The 27,546-nt window shown below is 38.3% G+C and overlaps 1 protein-coding gene across 5 annotated transcripts in view; it reads right to left on the reverse strand.

Annotated features, from left to right (window-relative positions):
* Window positions 1–2,548: 2,548 nt before the first annotated feature.
* Window positions 2,549–27,546, reverse strand: part of RAPGEF6 (Rap guanine nucleotide exchange factor 6) — a 231,223-nt gene continuing 206,225 nt past the window's right edge. For 3 of the 5 annotated variants that reach the window (XM_074960463.1, XM_074960464.1, XM_074960467.1), the window contains 7 exons: window positions 27,176–27,367; window positions 23,926–24,060; window positions 22,054–22,167; window positions 16,068–16,296; window positions 12,187–12,698; window positions 8,810–9,121; window positions 2,549–6,800 (listed from right to left, as the gene is read on the reverse strand). In XM_074960463.1, the coding sequence (XP_074816564.1) occupies window positions 6,775–6,800; window positions 8,810–9,121; window positions 12,187–12,698; window positions 16,068–16,296; window positions 22,054–22,167; window positions 23,926–24,060; window positions 27,176–27,367 (1,520 nt within the window). In that variant the 3' untranslated portion in view covers window positions 2,549–6,774. The remainder of the gene's footprint in view (window positions 6,801–8,809; window positions 9,122–12,186; window positions 12,699–16,067; window positions 16,297–22,053; window positions 22,168–23,925; window positions 24,061–27,175; window positions 27,368–27,546) is intronic. The other 2 variants (XM_074960468.1, XM_074960466.1) reach the window with 1 other exon arrangement.

Below are 27,546 nucleotides of genomic sequence, written 5' to 3' on the forward strand. Positions count from 1 at the left end.
TTATTGGAATGGAACCCCTAGATACTGAACCCGGCCCTTGTTGCTGCCAACTCTGACAGGCAGAAGGGTTACAGGTACATCTAGCCTTGGTGCAGGGTGTGTCTTTTTGTCCTGTACCTTGCTCAATGGAATTCTGGTCCATGAGTGGGACTTTTACGTATTATCTGCTATGATAATACAGATAATAAATAACATCCAACACTGCATCAGCTTGTGTAAAAAGATGTGGCTGTGCAGCACTGGAAGCTGGCCCAACACAACTTACTTTTGCCTCAGAGAGGGCAAAACCACCCACATAATCCACTTGCCCTTCTGTGCAATCTCAAAACAAGGAAAGGCCGCTGGGTGTTTCCAGCTCAATGAGAAGAATAAGAGGAGCAAATAAAGGGTCCATCTTGAGCAAAGAGCCAGGCTGACCAGAATCTTGAACAGGAGACTGTGGCTGTAGGAATTAGGATCTAGGAGGGAAGATATTTTCCTGTACTTCTGAGACCTTCCTGCCTCTATTTTGACTGGTTAAGGGTTTGGTCTTATTGGTTATATTATTACAGCATGCAGTGAAGGAACCTCTCGCCCTCCCGAGGTATCAAGCTTCTTATGAGCCACTGCCCTCCTGTTCCAAAGGAAGTATGTGTGGGGAGTAGCAGGTGGGTGCATGGAGACTTGCACCGCTATTCTTTAAATGCAGTGCTTCCACCAGTGGTTTATTACAGAAGGCAGGTAAAACGGTTTGTCCTAGTCTGGGGTTATTCAACTGAAGATACCTGGGAAGTGCACAGTAGGAAGCCCTGGGAGTCTGGAAGGAAGCCTGTCTGCTTTTCCAACCTGTCTGGTGCCCATTTCAGTACTTCCACTTGGCCCTGACTAAGTAAAACAGAGGGTGTTTTGTACATGGAAGGGCATTTCTCACTTGCCCTGTTGTAATCCCATGCTAGAGCAGGTACATAGGAAATGGAGTCCTTATGTACTTCTACTGTGGACACAGCCTGCCTGGAGCGCTCCCTTTAGCCTGGAGATTAGTCTGTGGAGTGGGAGGTGGGGAGATCCTTTCCTGCTTGGGCAACACACAGCCCTTTCCCTGGCAGAGCGAGAGTCTGGGGACACAGTCCGTGCTCTGATGCTTACAGACAGGGCTTCACAGAAGCGGTAGGGCAAAGCCAGGAGCATTTCTCTGCAGGCCGAGGGGAAGGGAGTCTGAAGCAGAGCACAGCTAGAAGTCACCCAACAGGAGAAAGGCTGAGACCCTGTTTTATGTGACTTACTCATCAAAGTTGTAAATTAGTTCCTTAAGCGGGCACTTGCTTCTTTTGGGACACGGTGCCTCAGGAACAGGTAAGCCTCACCTCTGAGCAGACTGTGTGGGGCCCCTCATTTGCAAAACTGGTGCTCCTGGTTACACTTTCCCATAGCAGGTTTACTGGGGGAGTAGGCCCCAGCATGCTTGTCTGACCCCAAAACCACGTGCCCTGGGCGAATGAGGATTGGTTGGAAGCAGACAGGCCACAGCTCGCCTGTAGCCACTCCTGAAAGGTTGCTGTACAAGCATAGCACCTCCTGAACTTGGCTGCTCCATGGTTGTGAGGGCGGGGCCAGAGGACCCAGAGGGTTAGTGCCTCTGGGCTTCCGCGGAGGAGAGGGAGATGGGAGCTAGAGACTGGAAGGAGGTCACTACTATGGAAAAGAACAAAGCAAATTCAAAGGGAAAGCAAACTTAGGGCTGGTTTAACACTAAAGCTGTAAGGCGACCTAAGTTACGCTACCTCAGTTACACAACTGGGCTGTGTCAACGGGAGACGCTCTCCTGCCAACGTACCTTCCGCTTCTCGGGGAGCTGGAGTACAGACGTCTACGGTAGAGCGCTCTCCCATCGACTTAGCGGGTCTTCACCAGACCCGCTAAATCGACATGGCTGCATCCACCGCAACAGTGCCCATTTAGCCATAAGTATAGACAAGCCCTTAGTGGGAAAAGCTGAACCTACGTTAACTTGTGTCATGGCTGGAGGCAAAACTTCTGGTGGCCTGACGTGAGCAGCAGGCCCTTGTCCTACAGCCCCCAGCAGCAACATTTTATCCCCTCCCAATGCCACAGGGAAGATTCCCGCCCATTTGTAGAAGAGGGGAGAAGCCATACAGCAGAACAGCAAGGAGCTCTGTGTTTCATTCTCAGTCACTCTGCCTGCAGACCCAGGCTTAAGCGTTTAGTCAAGAAAATCTGACCAACACCTAGGGTGCCAAATTCCTCAATCCTCCTCCCCACCCCCCAAACCAGGCTCCCATTGCTCTGTCCTATTTAAAATAGAAACACTCACTTAAGTGCTGTTCCTCACCAGGGCTGAAGGTGGTGCCACAGGCAACAAAATGCCACTTCTGACTGCACACTTTGCATATCCCGAGGACTGAACTCTGTCGCAGTGGAATCCTCCGCTCAGTTACGCACTTTTATAATCAAAGAAGGTCAGCTTAAAAACAATGAATGTATGTAGATTGTTTATTGATTCCAACATATTAGTAGATTGGATAATAAACAGTACTTTTAAACATTCTCTTAACCAAAAATATAACAAATATTTACAATCACTCAGTAAAAGTACAAAAAGCATACAGAGGCACTGTCTTTCTAAAAGACATAAGTGTAAGAGGTATCAAAAAATAGGAGACACGTTGCTTGTTACGGAATACTTTACAATCACTGACTTGTGCAGTACAATTGCTATTGGAATATCATTACATCTGTGCAGTTGTTGCCAATATGCTCATATATTTAGAATTGTATTAATACCAAGCTAAACTGCATTCCAGGTATATAAAAATAAAGATAAAACAAAAAAGCACAACATAAGCTAAAGCTGAATTGGGAATTCAAGATGGATTTTTCTCCCCATTTTTAAATATAATGTATAAAGCTTTTCTAAAGAGAGAGTATCCCTTTTTTTCTGATCTGTTTTTCTGAAGGCAGTCGTAAGTATATCTTTTTAAAAAAAACTAATTCTAATATACAAAAGCTTAAAAGGACATATATTTGCATTGTTGTCTGCAACCATGTGATCCAAGAGAGAAAGAATGAAGAAAAACTTTTCAGATTTATCTTTTGCAAGAGAATTATTGATAGAAAGCAGAGTCTTTCTGCAAAGGTTGTTTCCTATAGGCTCAATCCTTGGAAGTGCTGGCCAACCTACATCTCCCATTGACTTCAATGGGAAAGGATGACACTCGGCACATCACACAATCACGACCTGTGAAAATTGGAAGGAAGCCATGAATCTCACCCTGCAATCATCTCCCACATAAGAAGCCTCACTGGCCCCAACGACTCTGCTCAGTGGGTTTAGATGATGCACATGAGCAAGAAAAGGCCTCATATTCCCACTCTGGTAACGACGGCCGATCATTCAACTCCTCTTATTGTCCAACACTTAAAGGAAGCATATTGCAAATATCTGAAGGAATTCCCCTTTAGTTTACTGTGTTGTATTTATGGAACTGGCAAACTAATATAACAGAAGCTCAGTTGTTTAATTTCATTATGTGGAGGCAGGTTAAGTCAAAGGTACTACAATTGGTTGGAAAGTTCTTTCCGAACGGTTTGAAAGGTTGAGATTTTAATTGCACAATGAAATATCACAATGCAGGCAAAAAAATCAAATTGGTTTTAATCAAATCCTTCACTCATCACTTTATGAGCAAACAAACCATTAGCGAAAGAGTAAGTGGAGGAAGAATATTAGTGGGGACATGAATTGCTCAGCAGAAGTTAGGGCTGTGTAACAGAAAGAAATCAAAGGGGACAGAGTGCTGTACAGGTAAGTCAGCTCACATTTTTTGGTTCCATGAGATACCACTTACATGAAACAATGTAAAACCTGAATTATGCAGTCTTGATTCACAATTTTCAAAGCTGAAAAAAGGGATAATGTCTCTTCAAATCCATACAAGACACACTACATTTGGCTATTTCCCCCGATCAATGTGATCAGTTGAATTAAAAAACAAACGAAGTCACAGCAAGGACAAGCAGATGCAAGCCACACTGTCCAAGTCAGAAGAAGCAGAAAAAGTAGCTCGTTTATCAATAGTTTATGCATGATTTATTTACACTAGTTGTACTGTCTATTCGGAAAATATGATTAGCAAGACTTTCACTCACTTTAAAAACAATGTCCTGAAAAGTACTGCTGAACAGCATGATGCTGTTGATGTGCAAACACCAAGTTTAAATGGGTAATCAATATCAAATGGCTGTCTTAATGGATACCAGATGAGGGCCCCAATCCAGCTCCCATGGGAGTCAGTGGGAAAACTCCCAATGACATCAGTGGAAGCAGTATCAGGCCCTTAGATAGAAAGGAGGTCACCTCAAGAACAAAGACTTAATCCTTTACGTTTGTTCAACAAGCTGAAATAAACTACAAATCAATATCTGAGGTCACTGAAACCTTAGGACTTAATTTATCTGGCACAAAACATGATTTTCTGATTAAATGGTAAGCCTATTGTGTATGCTACTTAGAAGCTAACAAATGTTTACAGTTTACTGTGGAATTACTAGAATTTGCAATTTATATCCTGTAAGACATAATTTTAAGTATTAAGAAGTGAACATTATATATGCTGAAAGTAACCATTTTGCCCTAGACCATTTTGACACTTATATTAATCTTGATTCATTAAGGCCTACACAAGTTCATTGTACACATTAAGGCCTTGACGAAGAAGAAAGTATCCTTTAAGAAACAGCTAATCTGCTTTTCACTATGATTTTTCAGCTATTTACTCCTCAGACGCTCATACCAAAAATCTAACACACAGTCAATCAACTAATTATGAATTAGGCAGCCTCTCCCCACATTACTGCTCTTGACTGATTTAGGACTTCAGGATACAAGGATCAATACAGGGTACATTCCAGCCACAGGATAATATTAAATCTGGCACACACATGAACACAAGCAAAAGTTTGATCAAACACATTCTCATGTTTGTAAACATCAGCCCCAAATAGATATGGGTGATGCACATCAAAGGCTTTGGGTTGTTTTTGGTACTTGTGTCATTTTCAGAAAATGCTGCATTTGCCTTACACGAGGAAAAAAATAAAATAAAAGCAATTTTAAAGCTCTTCATAACGTAATATAGAAGTTCTTTGAGGCACCTGTAAAATGACAAACATCTGTCTAACTTAGTCTGTAAACATCCCCATTAAGATTTACAAGTAAAATGTCAAAACACAGATCCACACATTCATCTCCAATTATATTATTTGATTGGGTTATCCTGTGCTAGAACAAGAAAAAAAAATGCACGTATTTCCAGTTTTACCCCATGTACTCTGGTTGGCTAAGTAAAGTTAAAGCAAGCAACTTAGCTTACCCTAATTGTACAAAAAGAACATTAGAGGTGAATCCTGGCTCCATCCAAGTGAAAACCGCCATTGATTACAACCTGGCCAGGATTTCACTCTAAAACTTGAAACATTCTAATCTAATTCATTGGATGAATGCTGTAGGTTTTCAGAATCAGTTATACACTATATTGTACTATATCTCAAAATGTTCACTTTCACAAATATTATTCCATAATGGCTTGTGTTGATATAAACTTTGTATGTATTTATTGTATTATGTGCAATGGCCTATGGTTAAAATGCTATATTAATACACTTTCTTTCTACTCCATTAATGGGAGTGGTGACAATTTTCCTTTTAAATAATTCCAGTACCTAAAATATTTGAATTTTGGTACAAGTAGAAAAAAAATATAGGATGATCACAGAACCCACAGAGCACTAATTTTACTTTCTATTGCTAACAATGTGATTTACATGCTGCACTATGCAGTGCAAAATTTGTTTACAATCCTACTTGGAAAGTTTTGAACATACCAAATAATTTCACAGGAACTACAGCTGTGTAGTTGTTTCCATGTTTCAAACCTTTAATTTGGGGGAATGTGGGAGAAGAACTCCAGTTATGTTCCCAGCAGGCTGATAGTTAAAGACTTCCATAGATATTTTGCAGGGTTTTCTACAGCAGGACCAAGAGATGGCAGCATTTCATTGCTGTATGCACATTAACTTCCAAATCCTTTATTCCATTTACATTAAGCACACACCCCAAATCCGGGTATTTCTGAATGAGCTAGTAGGCCCCTTGTTACCTGTGTCTGTTTCAATAGCACAAAGAATATTGACATGTATCTAAGTTAGTACCCATTTTCTTTGTCAGTGTTCACACTAGCCAACCAGAGCACTCCCAGTACAAATAAAAGAAAACCCTCCATAAACTCCAAATAAATAAATTACTTTTTCAGATAATGCTGCAGTGTCCCCAATTTTGCTTAAGTATGTAAAATAACATTCTTAATTTTAGAATTATAATAGTCATGTGGAAAATATATATCACAGAAATCTACCAAAGGATTATACAGAAGAATGCTTCCAAGTTTCAAGTGGTTCTTGACAATTGGTGGTCCCAATGTACTAAGATTGGTCCTTCTCATCATGCTGATTTCAGTACTCAGGTAGTCTGTACTCCTTGGAAATGGTATTTATATCACAGGCATAAATGGTTTCCTTAGGCTGTGATAGCTGACTGTGGTAGAGTGAAGTAAGTTAGAGAGATTTATGATCCAGCCAGGTTCATATTGTCCCTATCTGAGGCAAATACAACTTTTGAGGTTAGTAGCAGCAAGTTGTCAGCATTAGCTAACATAATCATATGGTTCATAGTCCCACGTCCCCTGTGATTTTAAGTGGTTTTCATAGATAGCCCAACGGTTAGACTGCTGATACTTGTTCATCTTCTGTAAAACAAGAAAAACATTGTAAATTGTTACATCAGACATGTGCCATGAACATACAGTACATTATTCAATACGTTGACCAACCCCTACCATTTACTTCTAGTGATTCTGTGGAGATTGTACTGCCATGTAATGCTTTCAGAATCTAATCAAATGACCAGAATAAAATAAAGATCCTTATTCAAAAAAGACAGGTTTCAGAGTAGCAGCCGTGTTAGTCTGTATTCGCAAAAAGAAAAGGAGGACTTGTGGCACCTTAGAGACTAACAAATTTATTTGAGCATAAGCTTTCGTGAGCTACAGGTGCCACAAGTACTCCTTTTCTTATTCAAAACGTTTCTCTACCATCCTACATGTTTCTTAGCCATTTGATGAAGATACATGGAAAAACAGATGAAATTGAGTATTCTCAAATTATTACTTTGAATGCACTGGAAAATGCATTCCAGTGACTCCACACCATGCGGAATGGGACAGGGGAGGAGCAAGCAATTTTCTAAAATGATAAAATTATCCAAACATTTTAAAACTAAAAAGGAAAAATATCTAGAACTGTACAGTAAGTTTCATTTCAAAAAATTTGGAATAAAATATTGGTTGGCCTCCTTGTATCATTATCTTTTAATCTCATAGCTCATGAGTTGGAATCATGGTACACAAGAGTAATATACACTACAGAATGTTCTACTATCATGCAATGCAAAAATAGGATTGCCTTATATCACAAAGGCTTTGACTCTAAATGCATGTTGTTTTAAGCCAGATGGAAATTCAAGCAAGTCAGTACTATATTCTAATTTAAAAGCTTCAGTTCATTGACAGTGGGGAAAAGGATTGGTAATACTAATGCATAACAAATTGGAAGATTGAAAGAATAGCACCGATACATTAGTGTGGAGTCATCTTTTACAAACACAAGAACAGCTTTCTGAAGTATATATATATATATATATTGTTGCAAGCAGCATGGATTGCTTATGGCAGTATTGACAGTCACTTCAAACAAGGGTGTAGAAGAATTTAGTTTAACAAGGCAGTGGCAGCTCAAGTTTGGCCCCAATTTCAGATTTTGTAAAAACAAACTTTTACAAAACCTAAGAGCAACAGAAAAGTTTCCATTAAATGTATTTGTTCCCAAAAAGCTTTAAAACATTCTCTTGCAACATTTGCACATGACAGCTGCAATGTAAACCAACCAGAAATGGAAGAAAAACCAAAAGTGGAACCAACTTGTTTCCACTGTCCAGACTGAGAGAAATGCAAAGAAGTGAATCGTAATTAGGATTTCAAATATTCTTCAAGAATTAATAATCCAATATGGTATTTTTTAAATATAATTTTTAACCTGACAGTGTCCTTTTAAGGCATCAGAATTGCTCAAATAAAGGATGTAGAATTGAAGGGGAAGATAGCACTGTATAGGATCTAGCCTAGGGGTTCTCAAACTTCATTGCTCCATGACCTCCTTCTGACAACAAAAATTACTACATGACCCCAGGAGGGGGCACCAAAGCCTGAACCCACCTGAGCAGGGATGCCAAAGCTGAAGCCCAAGGGCTTCAGCCCCAGGTGGAGGGCCTGTAACCTGAGCCCCACTGTCCTTGGGTTTTGGCTTCAGCCCCGGGCTGTGGGTTCGGGCATTGGCTTCAGCCCCAGGCCCCACAAGTCTAACGCCAGCCCTGGCAACTCCATTAGAACAGGGTCATGACCCACTTTGGAGTCATGACTCACAGTTTGAGAACCACTGATCTAGAGTATCTTAATTACACTTTTGCAGATCTCACACATTTTGATAAAGAACCCATTTAGTGACATGATTGCGCCATGTGCTTTTTAAAATACGAAGGCACACTTAATTTGAACAAATACATTTTCTTTAAAAACAGTTTCAATCTCAAAGAATTACTGAGAACAACTCAAGAACATCATTTTGAGGTAACACTTCGCACAGTAATGAGACTTGACTTACATATTAGTTCATTTAACATCTATCAAGTTAGTTAACATACCATCCTCTTCACTATCTGCGTCAGTCATATCTGCTAGTTTAGGATGGGACGGTTGCCGTTTATGCCATTGAGGCATCTTCGATGAAATACAGGCCACTGGTTCACTACTGAGAGAAGCTGATGAAAGTCTAGAGAGGTCACTATGTAGCATCTTTGACCTCTGCACTGCCACACTATAGTCTGGAGGCTTTAAGTGTGGGTGATGGGGTGATCCTTCCTTTATGTCCGCTAAAGAAATCCCCATATATCCTGGAGGGGTGGGCGGAGGCTCCCTATACCTATCGTCCTTCTTAGGTGAGGTGACACAGTACACTGGTACAAGAAATAAGCAATGGAAATGTTAATGAAGAAAACCAAGGAAACAAAACATTAAAAAAAAAAACTGTGAAGTGTTACAATGACAAAACAGAAACTGATAACAAAAGGCAAATGCAGAAACATTGGTTATAACAGCAGCAGATTTTTATGCTTTTAACTTATACTTTATACTTATTTTGAAAAGTCAGTGTAATAGCAAAATGACTGAACTCAGATGCTGAAAAGCCAATTGAAGTTCAATTGGACTATGGTCTTATGTTATTTAAATGCACTGAAATACTCCAATTACAATTACAGTAGTTATAATACTCTGCACTTCTATAGCAACTTCCACCACAGGATTTCACAGCGCTTTACAAATATTAATGCAATTATCTTTACAGTAATCCTGGGAGGTAAATATTCTTCACCTCCATTCTTTAGGTTGGGAAACTGAAATACAAGAGAAGTTAACTGACTTGCCCAGTGTCACAATTAGTTTGTGGTGGAGTCAGGCATAGAGAGCAGACCTCTTGACTTCCAGCCCTGTTTATGAACCAGAAGAGAAGTTCTTTAAACAACTGACTTTATTATAACAAGATTCTACTACACTTGCTGATATGCAGTATGACACTAGTACATGTTCTATGCTTATCTATGATGCAGGAAGAAATCAAAAGCTCTGTATGAAGCTCTCACAAAGAGACAGATTGTACATAATATTTTTGGCTTCACAAACATCCCATGGAAACAAGTTCCACAGGGTGACTGTGTGTTGTGTGAAGAAGTACTTCTTTTTGTTTGTTTTAAACCTGCTGCCTATTAATTTCATTGGATGACCCTTACTTTTTCTGAAGTATGTCGACTCACTCAAGGGTTATAAATAAAATGACTCTTATCTTTCACAAAATCAGTGTCAAACATGCCTTAAAAATTTTACTTGAAAAAGATCAGTGATAGTGCTATTCCCACAGCCCTGTGTGGGAATCAGGGACCAATTCATGCATTTCAAGAGGATGTCTTAGATGCAGCAAACAACTCCTGCAGCAAATTGTCTTCAAGCCCCTCAAGAGAAACGCCACCAACCAATTAATGAGTTGGGCTCTCTGCAAGGTGTGACCATCCCCCTCATTTAAGGGGAAAAAGTACAACCTATCGTATAATCTGGCACGTTTTACTTAGATATTTGTAAAGCACTCTGAAGAAGAAACATTTGAATGCAAAATATTATTGTTACTTTAATTTTCTTACTTATTATATTCCCAAAGGTGCCTCTATCTACTACTATTGACTGCGAGAGAGTGCCATCCACTGGTAGAGTTGGACGTAGCACCAATATTGGCATCCACACCGTTACATCTCCATAATTCTCGTAACTTCTCCCAAGATAAATCACTTAGAAACCAGGACACTAAGATACCACGTAAGAAAAACTTCAATACCCCCACTCCCATTCTGCATATAAAACAATCCTATTAATGAGCATTTTAAAAGTGCAGGAGTTCCTTGTGTGAAAAGTGTTTACAGACACTGCTGGTTTAATAGCTTTTTCAGGAGAAATTAAGTGCGAGTTCTACTGAATTGATCCTTTGCCTTAAGAGACTCCCTTAGTCTGTCCTGTTCCCACTGAGATCTTCTCCTCTTTCAGAAGTCTCATCTCTGAAACCATCTTCCCACCCCAGAACAGACTAAACAAATGGTGAACTAAAACTAGAATATCTTTGATGTGATGTATGTGATGAAGTGTGGATGAGGGGTTTGCCAAATTAAACATCTACTTGTGACCCAAGATCCATATCCACCTATTTTTTCCCTTCACTGAATAGGATGCAATGCACGTTCTGTTGAACTATGTTGCTGAATGCTTCTTAACAATGAATACACATAGTTCAGCAACATGGCTGCATGCAAAGAAAAGTGTGCAATGCGGTACATAAACAGAATTGGAAACAAGAGAGAAAGGGGTAAGAGATAAACAAGAATGCATTGAGTGGCGCACATGCCAGAATGTCAGAGCTGATGAAGAGTGCACTAGTGGTTAGGATATATTATTAGGCTAGGGCAGGGTGTGTATGCATGTGCTGGAAGGAAATGCATACAAAGTAAATTGGAGGGGGGTTATGAAAACTGTCTTAGACAAGCTCACCTTTTCCACAGAGCCAGAAAAAGAGAAGGCCTCCACCCTATATGTGACATCAGGATAAGTCTGCTCAGGCAATTACCCTATGATGATAAAGTAAGTCCTTCCAGCAAATTGCTCAGGAATTAAATTGGGTTTCAGTTTCACCCCCTAACTTCTGCAATTTTTTAGAAAGTTTTACTCCATGTTTAATCTTTTTTGCAATCCAACTCCTTTAGTCTTGGTTGTTTGGCAACCCTACTCACTAAGTCATTGAAAGAGCATGTGCACATTAATAAAATATGTCTTTGGAAGGCATATTTTATGTGAGGAGAAAGTGTGTTTTTCTCCTGTAGTATGCAAAGTCAGCTGGCTAAGCAATCTAACAGCAGGGAGTGCAACGTGATGCTATGAAGGGAATCTGCATAGCTTCTGGGCTCCCTGGGACAGGAGTGTTATGGACACAGTGTGCTCAGTCTCTTTGCATCACTAGTCAACCTCCTCCCTTACTGGTTGCTGGAAGGAGCAGTGTCAGTGGATTCCCACAGGAGGCATGTCCAGACCTCCTTGCCAGAGGAAAATGTGGAGCAATAAGGGTTGTGTGGGACAGAAGCAAAAGAGGAGGATTAAAAAAAGGTGATCCCAAAGGAGTCTCAAGAAATAAAGGAACACTGAGAGCATATGTAGAAATGCCTGATGCTTCCCTGAACATATGCCTCCTGCATTTCCATAAGGCTGTAAGGAAGCATGTTGCTTTATTCTTTTAATGTTCCTAGTTTAAAAAAAAAAAAAAGTTGGTTTGAAAACACATTGTCTGGGTACTACTTTGATTTAAACCACATGTAAAACTGGATTTAATATGCAACCCAGGCCCCAGATCTGCTGATGTAATTTCTTAACAACTTAATATTAAAATGCAAAACAGATGTGGAAGCTTCCACAAGTTTTTGGCTTGGCTTACCTATCAGGCCTTTTTCTGTACTTGAAGTAACAGTTTTATAATTTGCATCAGTGGCTGGCTTACAGTCCAAAACCTCAGTCTGCTCTGCTGTAGAGTGCTCCAGCCCTCTCCGTTTAATTGTCCCGTAGTTTGTTTCATACGTGTCTGACAGAGAGCTTGAGGAGGCCCAGCTTTGCCGAGACTGATCATGTTCTGTGCTGGCTTTTGACTGCCAGTTATTTTTGGAAAAGGCATCAGAATACAAATAAGTCTCTTCAGGGCAACAGTTTGAGGGTTCTACTTCAGCAATGGGTCCATCTAGATGAGTGTGACGGTAAGAATTCAAGAGATCCCAACTTTTCTGGTTTGGGATATTCTGAAAGTTATCATGAGAACTACTTGAACATGAAGTCCAGCTTCCACGGCCACTGTCCGCAGCTTCTATTGTGATATGCTCGTGGGAGATCTCCTCATTGCTCATGGAAGATGTGACAGCCATCCCTCTGATTATAGCAGGTCTAGTTAGTGACCAACTAAATTTGAAGACAAAATAAATTAGAAAGAAAAAACACAGGTTTGTAGAAAAATAACTAGGGCTGTCAAGTGATTTAAAAAAATTAATTGCGCAATTAAACACACTATTAAATAATAATAAAATACCATTTATTTAAATATTTTTGGATGTTTTCTACATTTTCAAATATACTGATTTGAATTACAACACAGAATACAAAGTGCACAGTGCTCACTTTATATTTATTTTTTATTACAAGTATTTGCACAGTAAACAACAAAAGAAACAGTATTTTTCAATTCACCTAATGCAAGTACTATAGTGCAATCTCTTTATCACGAAGGTTGAACTTACAAATGTAGAATTATGTATTAAAAAAAACTGCATTCAAAAGTAAAACAATGTAAAATTTTAGAGCCTACAAGTCCACTCAGTCCTACTTCTTGTTCAGCCAGTCGCGCAGACAAACAAGTTTGTTTACATTTGCAGGAGATAACTCTGCCCGCTTCCTGTTTACAATGTCACCTGAAAGTGACAACAGACATTTGCATGGCACTGTTGTAGCTGGTGTTGCAAGATATTTACATGTCAGATGCGCTAAAGATTCATATGTCCCTTCGTGCTTCAACCACAATTCCAGAGGACATGTGTCCATGCTGATGATGGGTTCTGCTCAATAACAATCCAAAGCAGTGTGGATTGACTCGTTCATTTTCATTATCTGAGTCAGATGCCACCAGCAGAAGGCTGATTTTCTTTTTTGGTGGTTCGGGTTCTGTAGTTTCTGCATCTAAGTGTTCCTCTTTTAAGACTTCTGAAAGCATGCTCTACACCTCGTCCCTCTCAGATTTTGGAAGGCACTTCGGATTCTTAGACCTTGGGTCAAGTGCTGTAGCTATCTTTACAAATCTCACATTGGTACCTTCTTTGTGTTTTCTGAAATCTGCAGTGAAAGTGTTCTTAAAATGAACATGTGCTGGGTCATTATCCGAGACTGCTATAACATGAAACATATGGCAGACTGCAGGTAAAACAGAGCAGGGGATATACGATTCTCCCCTAAGGAGTTCGGTCACAAATTTAATTTATGGATTATTTTTTTAACGAGTGTCATCAGCATGGAAGCATGTCCTCTGGAATGGCGGCCGAAGTATGAGGGGGCATACGAATGTTTAGCATACCTGGCACGTAAATACCTTGCAGTTCTGGCTACAAAAGTGCCATGTAAATGCCTGTTCTCACTTTCTGGTGAGATTGTAAATAAGAAGCAGGCAGCATTACCTCCTGTAAATGTAAACAAACTTGTTTGTCTTAGCAATTGGATGAATAAGAAGTAGGACTGAGTGGACTTTTAGGCTCTAAAGTTGTACATTGTTTTGTTTTTGAGTGCAGTTATGTACCAAAAAAAATCTACGTTTGTAAGTTGCACTTTCATGACAAAGAGATTGCACTACCGTACTTGTATGAGGTGAATTGAAAAATACTATTCCTTTTGTTCATTTTTACAGTGCAAGTATTTGTAATAAAAAAAATACACTTATGTCGCTCAGGGAGTGTGGAATATTCAGATCCCAGAGCGACGTAAGTCTTGCTGACATAAGCTGTAGGGTAGACATAGCCTAAGACAGTTTCAAGTGCACACCTTCAGAGCAGCTAAGAAATCAATTAGACCATTACTGGGAGATGCTACTTCGAGGCACTGGGGGAAAAAACACCTGTTAACTTTGCTAAACGCTGAGATTCTAAAAAAAAAAAATCTAAAGACACCGACTGGTTTAAAAGGTGCACCTGGCAGAAAAGGAGTGGGGAAGTGGCCAGCATGCTGTAGAGCTGACACACAAACAGAGACAGAGGGAATATGCTATAAAGCTGACCGCCCATTCAAAACTTCTCTGATCAGCTCTGGATTGCGCTATAAATGAATATCAAGGATAATATATAAAATTCATCCACATGTACATTATATTGACACATTATGGAATCTAGGAATCGTGTTAGAAGCATTTTTTATTCCCTTGCCTTTCTATCTTTTGAACTTTTCTATCAAAAAAATATTTTTTTCACAAAAATTTATGGAAACTAAAACGTAGCAATAATACAGAGTTGGGAGGATTTGATTTTAAACTATAAACACATGAAAATACGAAGTTCAGGCTGCAATACTATCCTTAATGCAACAGTATGCGTTCTCAAAAACTGTGATTTTATGTGCTTCAATACCCTGGCACATTGGAGTATTTAATTAACTATTCTATGTCTGCGGTGAATAAATGTCGTATCTCTGATGAAATTGGAAGGTCCTGTGCTTTTTAGAAAAGAATTATTTTAGTTTATAAAGTGCACCTTTTATAGATCTATTATTTCCAATTTTATCACATTGGAAAAACTGGGATTGGTAAATATTCAGAAGTTATATTATCTTAGCAATGCACTCTCTCTCCAATAGTCTCATTGATAAGGAGAAAGCACTACAAAATACTCATTCTTTCTCACATTATTGTTGGGTTTCACAGCTACACAAGTAGACACAGCTTCTCATAGTATTCAACAATGAAAAGTGTGTGTTATTTTTTCATAAAAAAAAAATCATTCACTTCTCTCCATGGGCAGATTTTTGCCAGTGTTGCATATCAAGCATTAATATGACTCCTTAAAAACTGACTACTAGCTCAGCCCAGGTATTTGATATTTCAAATGTAAAGAGAATCTCTCTCCCTGAATAAAATACATTGTGGTTGAAAAGACAGCATTTGATCCCAAGAGATACTGAGCCCCTTGATTTCCATAGAAGTTGTCATAGCCCAGCACATCACAGGATGAAGCCCAACGTTTTTAAATATATGTGGCATCTTTGAATGAGCTACTGGTGGCAGCCATCTTACTAAGAAGGCAACAAACTGTCTGGTATGGTAACCTTAGGAGGCAAAAGATGGGAAACTAGTTTCTAATCAGCCTCAACAATCATAAAAACAACTTACAAAATGTTTGGGTTACATATTAAACATTGAAGTATTGAAGTGACTGATATTACTGATAACCAGCGACAACTGCTAGCATGCTGTTCTCATTCAGCTGCCTTCCTCAGCACTGTACAGCAAGGAATTTGTTAAATATCCTTCAAGCTCTCAGTGTATTTGCATTTTCCTGCAAGAGACATCCATCCAAAACCTGCTGATGCAGAGAAGCTCGTCTATCTAAATTATACTGCAAACTCCTTGTGCGCAAAAAACTGTCTTCCCCAACGTTTTAAAACAGCAAGCACACTGATTGCTGTCAACAAGTTAATAATAATAATTACAGCAAAACCCTTAACTGTGCCTTGACTAAAGCATTTTGCTCCTTTTCCTTACGTTAGTCAGCCAAGTACCACAGCACAAACACTTCTCACCCAATGCTAGGCTGGCTATACTCAGCCGATGGTTGAGGAACTTCTTTTCTTTCTGCTGCTCCTGCTGAATCCATCCCAATAAGAGACTGAGGCAAACATCTCTCATCCTGTAGGGCTGCAGACATTGAGTCGGCAGAGCAGTTACTCACGATGCTGGACCGCGATGAGATCTCACTGTGGCTGGAGTCTGAGAAGTTATCAGATTTAGTGGACGGTATGAGGGCATAGCCTAAATGAGATAAGACATGCAGCAAACAGGAAAAACATCAAAAAGAGAAGGGGAAATCTATTTATTCACCACCACATTAAAGCACTAAAAATATTTCAGTAAAGCTATTCAGAAAGATCCCTCTCCCTCATGCCTATTTCTCTGTAGGTTTTATGCCACTACCTTTCATAACAGGAATCAGGATTTATCAGTACAACGTGCTAATACCAAAATCAGCTGGTACTTACAGCCAAGACCCACTTAAACCAAGAGGTTAACTTAACATTACATATAATCAGCAATGGCAACAAACTGCCCCATGAATACCAGGCTGGTGTGTCAGGTTACTTCAGTGCAACAACCACTCAGCCACAATTATAAACAACCTTGGCTAGTGAGACAATGTATTTCCCCCAATCTTCCTGTACCACCTATTGTGCATGAAATTCAACAGAAAATTGGGGGTGTCTCCACTGCAAGCAAAGGCATGTCTGTAGCACAGCTTTAATCTAGCTAGTATAGGCAATAATAATAGTTTAGACGTAAGAACATTGTTCGCAAAACACCAGACGTGGTGGCGGGCTTCAGAACGGGCTAGCAACCAGAGTACACGTTAAACATAAGCTAGCACAGGTATGCCTACCCGTGTCAGAAATCACACCTTCTCTTGCAAGTGTAGACATGTGGTGTAATGAGGGTATGCTGATCATTGCCAAAATTTACAAACACTGAAGGATAAGACATATGCTCCATCTCACTTTTCTTATTTACCTCATTATGAATCAGGAAACTCAAGTGGGCAGCTCACAAGTATGGGAGGTAGAAATTTTACAGCAGCTGGACCTGCACTGTGTAACGCACTCCCACGGCAGGCTCACCACTTTCAGAACAAAATGCACAACTTTTTTTTCTTCTGCTTGGGGTCACTCTCAATGTGTTCTTTTTTCTCTCTCTCACACACATACATAAACAATACAACCCCTATAAACCAACCAAGTCTTTTCTTCTACAGCTTGGGAGGGAAAATAAGAGATTAATAGCTCTAGGGGAGATTTTTTAAAGGCTTTCACACACACACACACACACACACACACACCCCATATGTCTGTTCTGTCAACTTCTTATATTCTGTTCGACACCTAAACTGCCAGCTCTCTGGGGGCAGGGACTGTCCTCTTAGTTATTTATCTGTGCAGCGCCTAGAACAATGGTGCCCTGATCCTTGATTTGGGTTCCTAGATGCTCCTCTAGTACAAACAAATGTAATAATAGTAACTAAAGTAAATGTAATCAGAAATTGTTATATTTCTTTTCCTGCTAATTTTCTTATGTTCATTGTAGATTTTAATTCTACCCCAGGCCTTGACAATTTAGGAGGAATAGCCACAGCTGCATTCAGTGGAGGAATCTAATTCACTACCCACTCTGCACTGCTGCAGAAACCAAGTGGCAACATGGAAGGCTGTCAAGTTAGAAAAATCCCATATGCACCAAATTGCTCTTTCCAAGAGGCAACAGAACACTCCTTTTTTGTCAGGATGTGATTGGACTTCAAACAAGTTTAAACCTAATCTTTCACCTCTTATCATTGGCAATCCTGACTCTGGATGCTACGTGAAAAATATAAATATAAAAACCTGCATCAAGCAGCTAAGATGCTGCCTTGTATTTTAATACCAGGGTTGCTAGAGTTACAAATGTTTTTTCATGTGATTTTATACAGTAACTAAAAGTCAGCTCTACCAGTTCAGTGCCAGAGTACTGTTATGCCATGTGTGAAATGTGGATTAAAAAATTATCCTGATGTTGGAGCACAGACACGATGTACTTTGTTTCTGAAGACCTGTGTTTGTGGGTCCCTATTGAATCAACTAGTCTCATAAAAAAGTTTACATATGCTGAGGCTGATTTATGGGACACATAACAATATTCATCCCTAAATAGCATAGTCCAAGATATGGTAAGAGTTGCACAAATCACCTGTAACAGCTAGACTTCAAATTAGAGCTCCTTTTTTGTTTTTAAATTTAACACACACACCACCCTTTCAAAAACAGCTCAGGGAATATATCAATTTTAGGTAATTGGGCTCTAACTTTTTAGCTTCCCAACTCTGATGAAAACAGGGGTAAATGGATATATAAGTACTTAATTTTTTACTCTAAGGCTAATTTTCGGTTTAAGTTAGTGGTCCTCAAGTGCAAGCTGAACCTCATCGGTGTGTTATGGGAGCCCCATAAAGTTTTTGACAATCAATGCTGGAAGCTGGAGTGTAGCCTAATGCTTCTCCATGGAAGTGCTTAACAAATATGTGCTGAGAGTAAAATGACTAGGATGGTGAGTGTTTCAATCACAGCAGGCACTACAGCTGAACTAGCATAGTGAAGAACTGCTAGTAATTCTGTATCGTTATCTGCCAACCTGAACTAGAGTAGAAAGGGAAAATACAGAGAAAGATTCAAAAGAGGTTGGGGGGGGGGGGGGAGGAATGGATTGAGACAAATTAGGAGAAGGAAGAAGACAGACAATAGAGTGGTCCAAATCATTCCTCCCTAGCTTGGGTAACATGCATAATTTTTGCATTGAAGTTTATGTGGGCTACCAAAATTAAGAGATGGACTACCAAAAGTTGTCATTTGTTGTGTTACGAAATTGTCATTTCTAGTAAATTTGTCTATCAGTGGGTTTTGGGACTGTGCTATAGCTCTAGACTCACTGAATCAGATTCAGACCTGAAGTCAATCACACCAGCTTTCATTAGGCCCCTGTTTGCTTCCTTTACCGTAGGTAGATTTCAAACAAAGAGTTTGAACACTACTATGAAATACACAGAAGTTTCTTTTTCACTCCAACCAATTTCGCTGTTAGGTGCACTGTAAAATTCAAACAAACTGAATACACTCCCTCGAGCTGGTGCGTTGTTTTTGAAAACAAGTGACAGAAAAGTCCATTACCTACCAAACAAGGACCCTACATGCCTCGACTTTAGTTATATAAGAGCTATGGATACTTGCCTGGCATTTAATGACTGACATATTGTTCTTTGAGACATGTATGAGCAAAAATAAAAAAAGGTACTGAAAGGACAGGATGTCAAAAACAAACTTTGGTTCTGAGTGGAACTATTTCTAATACATCAGCTCAGTTACCTTACGTAGTAACCAACATACTCTGAAATCTATTTAAAATGAAGTAACATATGTTGCAAGATTATTATGGTTTTGCTAGCAGCTGATATCTTGTACTAGTGATAGCAGTTTTACTGGTTGGCCTCCTGCAGCTTTTCTGTGCTTTCCCTGAGTACAGAACAGAATGCATTTTCAATAGCATATCATTTGCACTGTCTGTCACAGTTAAATTGTTCTCTCGTTCTGAACTTAAACTCTGTTAGAAGAAAATTATGGCAATTGGTTTTATGATTATAAAAAATTACAAGCTGTCAGTGGAAATTTGGCTGGATCGCTGAAGTTTTTTGTTTATATTAATAATTGGGTTGATTAGGTCTATGAGTTGATTTGCAGAAAGTAGTGGCCTCTTGTAGTGAGTCGGGTCAGCTCTTGTTTTTCTGTCCAACTATGATCGCCTTTTTTTGGAATTAAAATAGAGGTAAAACAGAAGCAGAAGCAAAATTAACTAATGAGCAGGTGTCTCACAAATCTGCTTTCTTTAAACATTTTGTTTTAAGATAACTGTCTCCCCTACCATTTGTGGGTCATGCTTTGATTGGGGGAAGCATGCCTTAGATTAAGGCTTCTACCTTCTTTTAATATTTAGATTTTCATCCTGCTTGAGGGTTCCCACAGGGTGACTGGACAAAGTCCACTCTATTTCAAGCTAGACTTGAGCAGTTTCCCCTGCCTGCACTGAGACAGATAATGCTTACTGAATATTAGAGTTGGTATGTTATATTGTGAGTACAAACACATACATGCACATAAGACTTGACCCTTCATTTGATGAGGACAGTGGGACATTTGAGAACAGAGACTTCACTTAGCCTCCTGGTAAATTAATCAAATCACTATCTAATTTCTTCACAGGAGACCATACAAAGCTTGCAGCTGATGCACTGTTCTTAGATCAAGATTCTTTCCCAGTTGTACTAGCATGAATCAACAGTTTCTCACTTCATCTTTAAGTAAAAATCTACATGGTGTACTTTTGTACTGGACAGCGAAACATTTACTTCAGAATCAGAGAAAAATCTGAACAGACGCGTCTATATGAAAGCAATTTTAGTGACATGTACGACTCAGCATGACGACTGATGCCATGTATACCAAGACAACATTGATCAAATAACCTGACATTTGGAGGCAATGGCCATGCTGTATAACTCAAATATATTTACCGATTATTTTTACAGTTTTTGAAACTTGGGCACATAAATTAAACTTTGAAACAGATACTCTAGTTTGATAAACATGAGCGTAACTTTAGAGTAAATAAATGTATTTAAGATTGGCATTTTAGATTAAACTCAATTTCTTTACTTTTCAGTATATTGATATGCAACACAATATATTTCTAAATTTCTTCTGTTTATGTCTTTCATGAATTTAAATATTTAAGCATCTTTATTACTTTTTCCTCTTAATGAAAAGCCAACCTACACACATGTATAACTTTTAAGAGACCTTTTATCCCAGATGCTGACTCTTGAAATTAAACAATTAGACCATCATAACAAACACTACCCACTATAGGGGATTTTTTTTAAACACTCTTCATCTAAGAATCTCAAATAGCTTTACAAACGAGTTATTGTAGTTGTTGTGAAACAGACCTGCGCTATCTGAAAAATAAATAATAATGTGTGTACACACATATACTAACTGTAAATATAATAACCTAAGCCTGGCTTGGGAGTTTAGCTTGGTAAAACACAGACCAGTAGGAGATACCATGCTTTAAAAAAAAAAAATAGAAGTCAAAGCTGGGAATAGGAAGGGATTGATTTATATCGTAATGTACATTCTTGGGCAATCAAGATTACTACACTGTCACCAATAAGGAACACTAAAGTATATCTGACAGAAACATAAGGCAGCATGATACAGTGGCTGCTTTTATCAAGCAATATTTGCAGGAGTTTGCAGAAATATTGAGTATTTTTTAAGTCTAAATAATGTTACAGATTTTAATATTTCTGCGGATTTCAAGAAACTAAAATTTACTGGGTAATGTAAATAAATAAGGATTGTATGTTTACATAGAATTTCTAACCTTAGCACTAAAGTACACTAATTCAAATATTTTAAATGATTTCTAAGGCCAGTCTCAGGTGAAGAACTGCCCGTAAAAAGATTAGGTGGAGGGGTATTTGTTAGAAACTAAAATATATATACACACATACTTTAACATGAATAAATGCATATGTACAATATTGATACCATTTAAATGCCTGATATAAAATGGAGAAAGTGCATCATATAGTCTTCCTCCTCTTGGGCCTCAATTGTGGACAGAACCAGACAAGCGTATTACTGTTGCCATGGCTACTTGTACTTAGGGCATCACTGTCTATGTCCTTCAGTTTTTCATTTCCTTCTGTAGCTTCAATGTGATCTGCCTCCTTTTTACTTGTCAAAGCTGCTCTCTCCCTGGAGAAACTTCTTTCCCTATGTCTTCCAAATGGGGATCTCATTCTTTTTCTGTGCTTATTCTCAACTTCTGCCTTGTTTCTATCATCCTCACTTTCTTTCTTTTCACTACTGCCAGAACCATGTGTTGTTCTGCCAGTGATCTCCTGAATTTTCTTTTGTAAATAAATCCCACCTATTCCATAGCTGCGTTGCCCACTGTTCTTGTTGCTGGTTTCACTGGCAAGTGATGAGGAGGAACCAGAGAGATTCATTTGACCGCAGTTATCAGACCTCTGGATGTTACCAACTACAAAGAAACAACGTACAAATCTTTGTAAATAACAAAATTTCTGACAGCAAAGTTAACAGTTTGATTTTAACCTAATAAAGGCTTTTTTTCTTAAATCCTGCATAAGGACTCCTTTGGGTAGAGCTCAGAGAATAAAAGAGAATAGAACCTGCAATAGAAGAGCTAACTGAAGTTTAGGACTGAGATGGGATATTTCAGTTATTTGTGAAGTATATTTTTAATTTTAATTCAGTAATGAATGTTAGTACAACATACAAGATGGGATATAGACTACCTTGATCAAAACAAGCTGGTGCTAACCCTCCCCCCCCCACAAAACAAACAAAAAATCCTACATGATAAAAGCAAGTCAAACTAATGAAATCATCCAGAAGAAACGAAACATGATTCTCATGGAACCACATGAAAATTAATGGAAATCACATGTTTATAGAAACATACAATTAAAAGTAATGCTTGAAAACCTCATCAGAATAAGAACTGGCAGCAGGATTCAATAGTAAGGCCACACAGACACTTCTTTTTTATGATGATAAAACAAAAACCAATGACCCCTCCTAAAAGAAATAGTGTCATGTGGTGCCAGAAGCAAATTCTCATGAGATCTTCCCAAGCATGATCACCTGCTGAGAAGTGTAAGATGAACAATAAATTGCCATGCACGGTTCCCAATCAAATCCCTCATTCTCAGGGTTGTCAGTAATTCAGAGACAACAGTTCAGGATGAAGGATGGTGGGACAAATGCCTTATACTATTCAGCAGTGACCACTCTGGCTGACTAGTAAGCATGATGTTAACTGGCTTCCAAAGGAATCCCATCCAAAGGTGACTAGTGAATATTGTGATGTAGGTCCTTCAAGGCAAAGGGTTTAAAAATAAGTGGACCCATAGATCATCATGATAGCAAGAAAAACCCAGCATACAAACACAAAAATGTAAATGGTGAGACCCAGGATTCGGCAGGATGCATTACTTATTTCCCAATACACCTTTGTAAGTAACAAAGTTTTCACCAAGATCCTGAATTCGATCTGGCATTACACCTGCATCTCCTGTCACAGCATGTCTGCACAGTAGTTCAGCAAAAATTAAGGGTTTGGTTAGAATGATTTTTGATGGATGGAGGAAAAAAGTATTTAATGTTTTTTGCAAGACCAATTTTAATAATAAAAACACATTAAAGTTAGTAAAACAAAGACTTACAGTATGATTAGGAAAAAGATTCAAGAGAGGTAGAATGTCCCAGGTATAAGATTAATTTAACAGTGTAGTGCTCACGACATGCATACACTAAATTCACCAAAAGCAGTGCTCAGACAGAGACATTTTTGAAAATGTTATCCTAAATTACTTAGGCACCTAAATCCCATTTGTGAACGTAATTCAGGTACTCCGGAGCCTTTATCACATAGATTGTCAATGAGACTTTGGCTCCTAAGTGCTTAACTCACGTTTGAAAACAGGACTTACGTGCTTTTCAAAATTTTAACAACGTCTAATTTCAGACTTAAGTCTCAAAAATGTACATACTGTAATGGAAAAATTGTGTATTGTATATTAATTTGTACAGAAATACATTAATCCACTCTTACTATAAAAACACTCTTATTTCTAATGTTACTCTTGACATAAAGTTGCTATACTCACAGAATCACTTAAATAAATGATAAATCCATAACAACCTTTATAGTATAACAAAATACTGAGTTCCTAAGATGGAAGCCTGAGTAGAGTATAGAAGCATATACTCCTACCTTTGTGTGGAGAGCCCTGAGGAGAAGCAGGAGGACTGGAATGCAAAGAGGATGCCATAGATATACTATCTTCTGTTTGTTTCTTACTACTTACTTCCTCAGACAAACTGAGTGACTTCTGAGGAGAACCCGTACCTATGAAGACGACAGAAATTTACTTTGTACTGTTCTACTTTCAAGGTAATATGTTTGATATCTGTTTTAATTACAATGAAGGGTGAGGCTGCACAATGGCTAGTGTAAAAGCATGAACAGAAAGAGGCGCTGGATTACTTAAGGAGATTAGTAATGCAGTAGTGAGTTGACACTTCAAATTTAACTCAGGTCAGAAGTGGTCAAAAGATATTGCTATCTGATGATTGCTCAGTGGTCCATCTCAAATGAGTTTAGTGGCTTTCAGGTGGCAATAGGAACTATCACAATTGACACCCTGTTAGAAAGCTTTAGCAGAAAGATTAAGGACCGAATAAGCTATGAAGCCTGAAATCTCCTCCCAATACACTGTTATGATGGCATGGGGAAGAGATAAAGAACTTTGTATCCAGGGCTGTCAATCCAGCACCTGTTCTGAGCTCTACATTCATACTAAAAACCAAAAAAATAAAATAGAGAACGTAGTTGAAGCAAAACATAGAAATTGGCTTTTCCCATTCTCCACTAGTAAGTCCTGTGTAGTATACTACAGTTAAACATTCAGTTAAGTTCCCGATACATTGTTAGTGAAACACTGAACTTTTCAAACATCCAGGAGAGAAATAAGACATCTTCGCAGTCACACCACGAATTAAGCTTTAGGAATACCTCAAATTGCACAGACACTTGAGTAGATTAAAGCAGAATCATATGCCATTTTTAATAGAGAACACTCTGAGGCCAGATTTTTAAAGGAGGCGGCCTGAGGTCTGCACAGAAAAATACACTGCAATTGCATGACTATGTGCCTGGGAAATTACCACTATTCCACATATAAATCAGGTTATGTATGAAAATAGACATGTAAGTGCTAAAAAGTCATCTGTGTGCACAAAAGAGGTGATTACATGCCAACCATTAAAATTTTAGCCCCATATTTATTTAAAAATTAAAATTCAGTATTTGTGCAAGTGACTTGATGTTTCAATTGCTGTAGTATTTTTATTGCTCATGACATAAGAAAACGAGGCTGCTCTTTATCATCAATATAAACCGATAAAAGAATGGATAAATTAAAAGTTGTTTTCAGTAAAAGATGAGTACTGCCCTTTGTACCACATAAGCCTGAGGAAGGACAAATATTTGGCCTTCACACCCCGCAGAATTCAGAAGAAATTTGGCTGGGCCTGGAAATCACTCTTACTAAAGTCCATGAGTGCACGGAGGAGAGATTTATTCCCCAAACAACTTCTTCCTCAGAAAGATTATCTTTCCTGAAGCTTAGGGGGTATTACAGACTAAGTCAAGTATTGTACTTCTATTTCACCAACGTATTTCATCTGTTGTTAGTAATCATATCGTGTGGTAAGCATCCAAATATGCAGAGGTGAAATGTCAGGTTTAAAAAACTGGTTAAAGAAGGATCTGACTAATGAGGGTTTGTTATAGCCTGAGATCCAGTAGTTCAACAGGTGTCCTAAACTCCTTTCATAAAGGAGGTAAGAGTAAGTGAAAACAGACCCACATAGTTCTGGCAGTCAAGCTCCAATACCAGGTTGAGTCTGTTCAGCTGGAGGACTTCAAATGATATGGTGGATGAATAAAATTTAACAGCTATTCAAGTCCACCATCTACTCTACTTCCTACAACTAGGAGAGGGAATAAGAAGAAGATGGAAAATAAGCTTACTATAAAAAGTTACATTCCCTGAAAGACATCACTTTAACACACTTTACTTTGTTCCTTTGGATTTAGATTTTACAGAAAGATATGTAAGATGTGGCAAAAACATTTGATGTGCCATAGTGCTGGTTAAGAAGCTGAGAGGCAGTGAGTCAGGACGTGCGATAAAGAGTTTAGTGTTTTGTATTTCACACACATTGCAGTGCTAAAATCTGTGTGCCTGACAGAACCTGCATCTTCAAGCAATCATGGACAAAACAATTTGAGAGGAATCAATTTCTGTTGGCCAATTTAAAGATAGATTTGTTTTCTAACTTCCTATGTCCATGTTTGAAATAACAGTAAGAATAAGGGGAAAACAACTTTTGTGAAGTTGAACTAACTTTCCTGATGTCTTCTTTGAGTTCTGAAGTGGAAATTGATGCACAATTCACTGCAGAATTGTTTTACGCTATTCACTAACTTTATTCAATGTTTTATGGAATAATTTAATATGTCATTTAAAATTGTTTTAGCTTTAAAATATTATGTATCATTCAAAGTCATGAAGACTTAAACAAAAAACAAACACCATACATTTCAGAGATTGAAATAGGTCAAAGGGATATTATTTAGCAGCATTTTAATATATAACCCTGAGAGCCTCAGACATTGGTAAATTTAGATAACAGAAAACACAAATAAAATACTATTTGATGCTTACTAAGAGTTACTAATAACACTAAAACATATGTTGTTCTGTTTGACCATAATGCCATTACAGTGGTACTCCAGATTGAAATATTAAATTTCCTGTGATTTACGTCTGTGATTACACTCACTAAAATGTATTATATTCATTATGTCATGAAAGCAAAAAGGAATGTAATTCTACTTGGTTTGTAAGATTTCCATTCAGAAGAATAAATATATACTTTTAGGCACAATGCTAAATCACCTGCTATCTGCCCGGTTATGATGGTAGGTTTGTATTCACTTTAATTAGCCTGGTTCAGAAACTGAACTAGTTCTACTTTTTCAAATAGCACTCTCTGAGGCAATCATTATTTTCTTGCTAACATATATGTTACAGAAGAGGCCTATGAAACTAAAGCAAGAAAGTATCTTTAGATACAATGGGATTTGTAATTAGATACATTAAGAACTAAAAAGGTATTAGAAACTTAGTTGTGCAAATAATTTAAGGTATGTTTTGTTCTTTCTTGTGGGATAAACATTATGCTTTCTTTTACATAATTAAATGGAAATGAGTGAGACATGTAAATGAAAAGGGTAAATGAAACCTTGAACTATTGAGCTGATTGCAATGCTTCCATAATAAATATTTCAAATATTTGGTTGGTTTGGAATCCAACCCCTCTCCCCCTCTCAAACTTACTAACCACACAAATTTACTCTACTTTGAATACTGGAAATACAAATTGCAAATACTCACTGAAAGTGACATGGTCCTTAGCTGGTCCTTTTTTTCTAATAGGGTACAAATTAACAGCTGGAACTTGGAGAACTTGGCTCATTCTGTTTTGTTGATGCAGATGGGCTTTTGTGGTTTGACCAACTGACCTCATAGGTATTGGTGACATTTCTGAGGATTTTGCGCCTCTTCTCTCATTTAAATTCTTGGTCACTGTTATGGGGAAAAATGGAACATTAGTAACTTTGCACTCTAATTTGCAAGATTTATGATAGCGATATTGAAGAAAATGACTGACCAGACAATAACCAATTTATTAGAGCATGAGCTTTCGTGACCTACAGCTTACTTCATTGGATGCATACTGTGGAAACTGCAGAAGACATTATATA

The sequence above is a fragment of the Natator depressus genome, chromosome 8, assembly GCF_965152275.1.
Source record: "Natator depressus isolate rNatDep1 chromosome 8, rNatDep2.hap1, whole genome shotgun sequence".
In the NCBI taxonomy this organism is placed as follows: Eukaryota; Metazoa; Chordata; order Testudines; family Cheloniidae; genus Natator; species Natator depressus.